Source organism: Myotis nattereri (genome assembly GCF_964212035.1).
Source record: "Myotis nattereri genome assembly, chromosome: 16".
In the NCBI taxonomy this organism is placed as follows: Eukaryota; Metazoa; Chordata; class Mammalia; order Chiroptera; family Vespertilionidae; genus Myotis; species Myotis nattereri.
The window spans coordinates 7,871,117-7,879,802 of NC_138091.1; the positions used below are offsets into that span (position 1 = coordinate 7,871,117).

At 51.7% G+C, this 8,686-nt stretch overlaps 1 protein-coding gene across 1 annotated transcript; it reads left to right on the forward strand.

Annotated features, from left to right (window-relative positions):
- Positions 1 to 2,710: 2,710 nt before the first annotated feature.
- LOC308532621 (phosphofurin acidic cluster sorting protein 2-like) lies at positions 2,711 to 6,345 on the forward strand (the record flags this gene model as incomplete). Its single annotated transcript, XM_081110136.1, is given in 4 exon segments — positions 2,711 to 3,387; positions 3,490 to 4,888; positions 4,999 to 5,094; positions 5,098 to 6,345. Coding segments are annotated over 4 exon segments (3,282 nt in total). The 5' UTR covers positions 2,711 to 2,848.
- Positions 6,346 to 8,686: the final 2,341 nt, after the last annotated feature.

Consider the following 8,686-nt stretch of genomic DNA (forward strand, 5'->3'; position numbering starts at 1 on the left):
ATCAAATAAAATAGCCTCAGTATATGCAGGGCACTTATTGGCTTCTCCCCCTCCCCCTTTTTTACAATAGATTTTTTATTGATTTCAGAGAGGAAGGGAAGGGAGAGAGAGATAGAAACATCAATGATGAGAGAGAATCATCAATTGGCTGCCTCCTGCATGCCCCCTAATGGGGATAGAGACCACAACCTGGGAATGTGCTCTTGACCAGAATCAAACCTGGGACCCTTTGGTCTGCAGGCGACACTCTATCTCTTGAGCCAAACTGGCTAGGGAAATGGCTTCCTTTTAATGATAATTTAAAATTCTCCCAAAGTATCAGTGAGAAGGAAAAACACGCTTGGAGCAGCCCTATGCTTGTTTTTGTTTGTTTCCTTTATCTAAATCCTATTTCAGTTTCCTATATCCCTAAAGTGTGAAGGCTTCTCTATAGGAGTTTTCTATAAACCTTATTTAGTAATTCTCTTGCTTTTGCTCCCAGACACCAGAAGTATATTAATTGCAATAGGTTAAAATAGCCAGGATTACATGTTCCATCAGTTAAATTTCTCTGTGAACCAATCAGGGCCATAGAGAAAATGGAGAATGATTGCTGGTTCCTCTCTGGCTGAGAGCAGCTTTTCTCCAAAGGGAGTTGGTAGAATTCCTCTTCTCATTTTCCCTTAAGTCAGTAGGGAGGGGCAGTGGAGGGGACAGAAGGGATAGGAAGAAAGGAAGGGAAGGAACACATCTGGACAAGGAAGCTCAGAGAGCAAAAGATATAGGGGACGTGCTATAGAAGGGGGAGGATGGGGTGTTAGCATGTATTAGCTTCAGGAGAGTTTGAAGATAATCTCTGAAATTTCTTGTTCATTTATTTTTTAAAGAGAATTTGCCTGTGCTTCTCCTTAGAAGTTTCTAATTTCCAAATCAAGATATGCGTCCTATTCACCCAAATCAGTTTAATTTTCAGGCCGGCATTTTACTAGTATTTGTTTGTTTGTTTTGCCTGTGAAAAATCAATTTAGGCACCCAAAGAAAACTGTATATTGGCCATTTCTCAGTTGATATTTTGTAGTTAAATCTTCCTACATTTACCCTTCTGTAAAGCACTTGCAAGTCAAGGCTTCCTATCAGGAATATTAATGAGGGCTGGATTATGGGAGTTCCCAGTCATGAGGGCACAACTTCCCATGTTAATTACAGGTATGCTTGTTCTTGTTGTTTTTATTGTTGTTTGGTTCCTGCAAAGTCTCAGCACATTTTCTAGGAGTGTTATGCAATGGGTTAAAATTTGTTGCTTTACAGGTTGAGCTACAAGATGCTCACTCCCCTAGAGTCTCATTCAACCTTCTTATGTGCCTCAGTTTCTCTCCTTGCTGACTACAACAACCAGAAGGGCTACCAGCAGAGGTGGACTAAACCTCATTAGTGCTCCCCCTGAAGAGCCAGTTAGTTTAATTGCAGTTGTGTGGGAATTTCCTTATGTGGCTCCTGCATGTCATGAGGAATGACCTCTGACACATCCGCAAAGATCCTCAGTTGTCTAAGAACATCTGAGATTCATGCAGGAAGGAGGATGTGCCCCTGTATCTTCTGAGCTGAACAAGATCAGCTCTCACTTAAACAGCTAAGGTGTTTGCCGAGACTCTCAAAAGGCAAATACTATAGAAAAGCCAGGGGGAAAACCAGTCCCATTTTCCCTCCTGTCTCTCCATAGCCTGGGAATATCAACTGTTAACCTTTGTTCCGCCAAGAGTATTACAAAATATGGCTCCAATAAAGTCAGCAACACAAGCAAGGGAAGGCCCTGAATCCAACAGACAAGTGTCACAAGTTCACCGGCAGGCAGGGAACTGGTGCGTCAATGGACCCTTTGCTGGATGCCAGCACCGGGTGTAGGTCTGCAGGGTGGTGCTGGGTGAGATTTTCTGGGATCCTGCTGTATTGTGCCAAGTAAATGTCCATGTAAGAAGCATTCAAAACTGTGAACAATTGTTGAGATTTTATCTGAGCCAAATGGTCATTTGCCTTGAATCAAAACCTCAATGGATTGAAATAATGCTCTGGAGAATGGCAGTTGTCACCTTATTTTAGATATTACGGTCAGAAATGGAGATGTATGCGGGTTGCATGAAATCCATTGGTAATAGATTGTATAAAATGACAGATAAATACTTCTTTCCCATAGGGGGATATAGGATAGAACAGCCAACAATGAACTCAATAAAAATGAGGGGATTTTTGGTCTCCGCAGAGCACAGTGTGTCCAAAAAAAAAAAGGAAAATTCCTTTGACGTTCCAAAGCTATGTTCTTGTAGATTCCAAAAGACAGTAGACAATCTCAGTTAAGGTAAAGCAGGACCTTTTTAGGAGAAGATTCCAGCCTAGGACACAGCGACCCACCATAAACAGCTTTTAGTTAAAACGTTTTAACTTCAGAACATCCTTTGTGATAACTTTCGGTCTCTGAGTTGAAAGGACCACGACCCAGGCCTTCCTTGACCAAATCACAGGTTGGCGAGTGGACACTTTTTGTTTGACAACACCCTCGTTCAACCACTCATGCCCTACTTCTTGCCACCAATCATGTCCCTCCTCTGTCCCACCACAGGAGAAAAAACCACCAACCCTGAGTAGGAAAAGGTCCGGTAGGGTGCCAGCAGCTGCAGCTTCCTCACGAACTGTGGGCCTGGCCAGCATGTCCACGCTGCTCAAAACACTGGTCCCCCAGAACCTGTTCGCCACCTGGGAGTTGGACTGCTCCAGTGCCTGCTGTGTGCCCAGGTGGTGTAGTCTCACTTTAAAGAAGTTAGTGATCTTCAAGAAGCTGGCCAAGGACCTCAACTCCGTGGTAATTTCCGTGAGGATGCAGGACTCCAAGGGCATCCTGAGGTCCCAAGAGATTGTGCTGCCCCGCAGTAGACCAGTGCACACCAACCTGGCGCTCACCTTCTCCCTGCAGTACAACCACTTCCTCAAGGGAGAAGGTAACAAGCTCCTGATCCTGCTGGAGCAGAGGAAATGCTCTAAGAACAGAAACGTCCTGGGCTACAAGACACTGGCCTCTGGTGCCATCCACATGGCTGAGGTCATGCAGCGAAACCCCAGGTGTGGCCAGATGGTGAGCCTCTTTCGCAGCATCAAGGAATCCTCCACTGCGGTGGCCGAGATCTGGATCTCCTCCCTGTGCAGTGAGCCCATCGAACACGAGGACAGTGCCATGCAGGTCAGCCCTAAGGCCAAGTCGGCAGGGAACTACGAGGGGCAGGATGAGCTGCAGGCCAGCGGCAGGGGAAAGCACAGACAGGCCCTGCACAAGGATGCCTTGGAGAAGGGGGAACCAAAGAAGCAGCGGTCATCAATACGAGGAAACCTGAAGCTGAAAGTCCTGGCGCTGTTTCACAGGTCCAAAGTTTCAGAGAGGGACCTTCGGTCTCACATGATGGGGAAGTGCAGGAAAAGTGACCCATAACTGGAGGATGATGAGAGCGTCCTCAGCACCCCCAGGCCCAAGCTCAGGCCATACTTGGATGGCCTGTCAGACTCCAGTTTGCAGACGGAGATGTGGGGCAGCCACAGTGACAGGACCCAAACAGAGCCTCTGAGTCTGCCCCACATGCACGAGAATTCGTGCGCCCTGGGAGGCAAGCAATCAAGTGAGAGGGACAATGAATTTGTGGTCCACAGCACACCCACCAGCAAGGTGGACAAGATCCAGATCTCCTCCCTGTCCATGCCACCCATCGACCAGGAGGTCAGCGCCAGGCAAGCCAGTCCCGAGGCTGAGTCCTCGGACAACTACTCTGAGTGCATGTGTGAGAGCTTCTTCTCCCAGCTGGAGGCCAGCTACCACACCACTGACCAGGAGGAGGGTGACTGTGATGAGGGGACTCTCATATTCACAAGGAGCACCCTGACCTCGGAACAGAACTACCAGCAGAAAGTCCTGTTATGGCTGCGCACAGTCCAAGGTTCGGGGGAGGTCCTGGACCCTGAGCAGGACCATCGGGAGAATGTCCCGGAGGTGGAGGAGGACCTGGACCTCCTGTATGACATGCTGCTGAACCCCAGTGACAGTGGCCCAGACACTGCGGATGATGGCAGCATCCTTAGCACCCCCACACCTAAGCTTCGGCCATACTTTGAAGGCCTGTCTAGCGGCCCCGACATGAAGGACAATCACAGTGTCCTCAGCAGCCCCAATCCCAAGCTCAGGCCATACATGGAAGGCCTGTCAGACTCCAGCTTGCCGATGAAGATGTGGGGCCTCCACAGCACCAGGATCCAAAAGGAGCCTCTGAGTCTGGCCCTCCTGCCTGAGAATGCGAGGGCCCCGGGAGGCAAGCAGACAAGCCACAGTGACTCCCAACTTGTGGCCTACAGCACACCCACCACTAAGATTCGAATGGCCTCCCTGTCCCGCCAGCCTATCGATCAGGAGGCCACTGCCATGCAGGCCAGCACCAAGGACCAAAGCTCACATAACGACTTCGCCGCCACATCTGAGAGCTGCTTCTTTGAGCAGCCGGCCAGTCACAATGCCGTCCACAGGCAGTCCCAGGAGAATCAGGTGGACAAAGCGAATCTGATAGTAAGAAGGAGGTGCATGACCAGGCAAAAGAATTACCACCAGAAAGCCATGGCATCTATGCTCAGGGCCCAAGTGTCAGAGAAGGTCATATCCTCAGAACAGGCCCTTGTGAGGCATGTCCCCAAAGTGGAGAAAGCTCTGGACCTTCGGGATGACATTGTGCTGAGCTCTAGTGACAGTAGCCTAGACATGGAGGACGATATCAGTGTCCCCAGAACCCCAAAGCCCAAACTCAGGCGATACTTTGACAGCATGTCAAGTGATAGTGACTCTGACTCAATGGCCTACAGAATTCGCTCCCCTGGGAAGCAGCTGGCACAGCTGGAGGACAACCGGGAGGCAGGGTCCTCCGCCCAGCATTGGTTCACCAAGAAGCTGCCATCCATAGCGTGCTTCACCAAGTCTCTAGTCCTGCCCTCCAGCAGGTCCAAGAGGAAGCAGGCTGGCCACCGAGGCTGCAACACAGCCCCGATGAGTGGGTCAACAGACTGGACAATGAGAGCCCAGACCCACAGAGCCAGTAGCAGATCCCCAGGAAGCCCGTCCGTGACCAGCTCCACAACATCCTCATTTGCCAGGACAAGATGCCCGAGAACATCATCCTGGTCAACACCTGTGCCTGGCAGGGCCAGTTACTTTCGGACATCCTGCAGGGGCACACGCTGCCCGTGGTGTGCACTTGCTCCACAGATGACGTCCCGGAGGCCTTCAGCATCATCGTCTCACACATGCAGAGATACTGCAACTGCAATTCCCAGGCCCTGACGCCTGTGAAGATGGCGGTGGCAGGGGCACAGCCCTACTTCAACGCTGTGCTGGGGGTCTTCGTGAGGCAGCTGTCCCAGCAGCCACCCCAATGGCTAGACTACATGCGCTTCCTGGTCATCCCGCTGGGTCCCCACCCCTTGGCCAGCTACCTGGGCTCCATGGAATGCTGCTACAACAACTTCTTCCAGGACCTGTCCAGGAACATGTTCCAGGACATGTTCAACAACCTGGAGTCTGAGAACACCTTGCAAGACACACAGGATGTTGTGTGGAGAATCTCTGAGTACGTTGCGGGGGCCAACTGTGTCTACCTGCTGCCCATTGCTGAGGCCATGCTCATGTCTAAGCAGCAGCGCCCCAATGAGAAGTCCTCACATCTCATCCCCTTTGTGGGGGCAGTGAAGGTTGGAAGAGTGGAACCATCTGCAGCCATGTCAGGAGACTCCGATGATGTAGTCCCCTCATGCTCTGGTGAGCTTCTGTCCCCTACCGGGAAGGCCTCACCCAACACACTCTCCCCCGCATCAATGAGTGGGGGCCTGTCCTCCACCAGCCAGAGTGTCCATGCACAGATGATGGAGCTGCAGGTGGATTACTGGACAGCAGTCCAGCCAATAGATACGCAGAGAGTCGCAGAGAAGAAACAGCTGCCTACCACCAAAAACACACTCAAGTGCTTCTTCCAGTCTGTCCAGGTCAGCAGGCTGCCCCGCAGTGGTGAGGGCAAAGCAACACCTGCCTTGTCCATGGCTGTGGTCACCAAGGAGAAAAAAAAGAAGGCGCCCAAGAAAACCACGGACGAGAATGTGGAGTCCCAAAGCCAGTGCATCCAGGGCATTGGTCGCCTGGTTTGCAAGGCCAAGCACCAGCAGAGCATGCTGCCGGTCATCATCGATGGTGTGCAGTGGAATTACATGGGGTTTTTCCAGCTGGCAGTCCAGTGGTCCTCCCACGTCAAGCACTTCCCCATCTGCATCTTCGGACACAACAATCCCACCTTCTAGCCTTTCCCCTCCCCCTGCCCTTCACTCTGCCTTGGCCAAGACCAGAAGGACCCAGCTGCTTTTCTGTGAACAGTTCAGTTTACTACAGACACAGACCCTGGGAACGCAAAGAGAATGTGCTCACAGCCTGGAACCTAAGGGGGTTGCCCCTCACTGGCAGCTCCTCAATGCTCTGTTCAGTAACCAGAACGCTGTGGCGGGTGGGACTCAGGAGGGCAGTGTTGAGCTGGAGCATCATGGAAGATGTGTTTTGGCCTCCGGATGCCCAACATTCTCAGTGAGAAGGGTTCTGGCCTTGAAGACCTGCCCTTCCAGGAAGCCAGGACTCTGCTTCCCTGGGAGACAGCTCCAACCTGTGCCCAGACTCAGAGCTCGGCAGCCAGAGGTTAAGGGCTAGCCTCTGATGGCAGCATTCTGAGCAGAACTTGGAGTCCAGTCAGCCCAGCCCTGGGGAAACAGCTGCCCGACAGCCAACTGGTCTAGCACCACCTACTCAGGGTTACCAGTGAACTCCAGCCTCACAGGCAGAAAGAGAAAAGACCTGTATGGTGCGCATCGCCCTAGCACACTGGCTAGACACAGTGGTCGATTACCTGAGGAGGGAACCCACTTTTGTTCCTCTCTGTTACTACAGATTATTTGCTACCACCCAACAGCTGTGGGACCAATTATTTTCCAGTTGAGCCCCTCCCCCTCCAGAGCACATGGTCACCAGTCCACTTGTTGGCTGTTTGCCTTCAGGTCACTGCAACTCTCAGAGTGTTTGTTCCTCTGAAACCTCGGAGAAGCAGGGAGCAGGCTCATAGGGTTATTGTAGGGACTCGCTGGGTTCCTCCCTGGTAAGTGTTCTCTGGGAGCCTAGGCAGTGGAGAGGTCTGCTGCAGGGGATGTGATTGAGCCGACTTGTCATTTTCTCTTCCTTTTGAAGAAGCCACTGCCAAATTTTGATTCTCTTTGGGGCCTTGGGTTAAGCTCTTTTCTAATATTACAAAGAGATTGGAGATACTATTAGGGGTCTCTGTCCCAGGTGAATCCAGATTAGAGATGCCAGGGGTGAGCAGTGGGGCCCAGGCTCACCCAGCAATCTGACATGGGGCTGGTATGGGCTCATTCAATCACCAAATATACTAGAAGCCCTGCCTGGTACAGAAATGTTTCTAGGCACTGACCATAACCCAGTGCTCAGAGCAGACCCCAAGCCTGCACTCCAGAGCTTCCTTCTGGGAGGGAGCGATTCAGTCCCACTAGGCTGCACAGGCTCATAGTGTCCACAGAACACCTGATGTGACGTCCTCCTGGCCTCCTCTCCCTATGGCTGCATCTTTGCGTATTGTGAAGGGGACGGTAGACCTCTGTTCAGCAGAAAACGTGAGTCAGTTTTGGATCAGATCCATGAGGGGAGTATGGGGACTGTGAATTCAAGGTACTGGCAAAACCCTGGATCCCACTCATGGTGGGATTTCTGAAAGAGGGCAGAAATTGGAGGGCTTCTCCTAGAAAAAAGGACATGAGTCAGAGAGAGCTGTGCAAGTGGATATGGGTGGTGTGGGCGAGTGGGGAGGTTAGTGCACAGAAGCCCCTCAGACAATTCATAGCCTTCCACTCCTAATTCTAGCCCAGTCTGCACCCCTATCCCGGGACCTTGCTCCCTAATCTGGTAGAACCTCCTCAGTGGCAGCTTGGTGTACCCTGCCCTGTGGGAGTTGACTTTCAGTGGGATGCAAAGAACCACACAGGACAGCTAGTGAATTAGGCAGCATTTTGGTGCAGGAGCCAAAGTTTGAGGTGATAGGAAGGCCCTGGGGTTCATTTGTTTTACTCATTGGTGAGTATTCCTGAAGCACCTACTCTGTGCCAATGAGTGACATGAACTGGGTGGACACCAGCCCTATCAGTCCTAATGGGAGGGAACAGGGACACTGCGAGAGCCTGTCAGGTTCCCCTAAGAAGGGTACAGGTGGTTCACTCATTGATCCAGAGCTGTCAGGCAGGAGGGCTTTCTGCCAATCATTCCTCGTGACCAGGCCCATCTCTGCCAGGACTGCCAGACTGAAGGTGGACAAGGAGTAGGTCTGGCTTCTGGATGGGCAAGGAGCAGCAGGCACAGGACCCCAGGCTCTCTAAGTGGTGCTGTGGGAGGGCCGTGTGGAAGGGAAAGGCAGGCCTCACATTCTGCTGCTCACCTCTCTCTCTCCCCAGGGCCATCTCCTGCATCCTGAGCATCTGGCTGGACCAGCACCTCCAGAATTTCCCAGCCTGATTGATGATGCTGTTGGCTTCCTTAGAGCTCAACTTGCAGTCTCCTACCTGCCAAACCAGGCCCAGTGCCTCCATTCTCAAC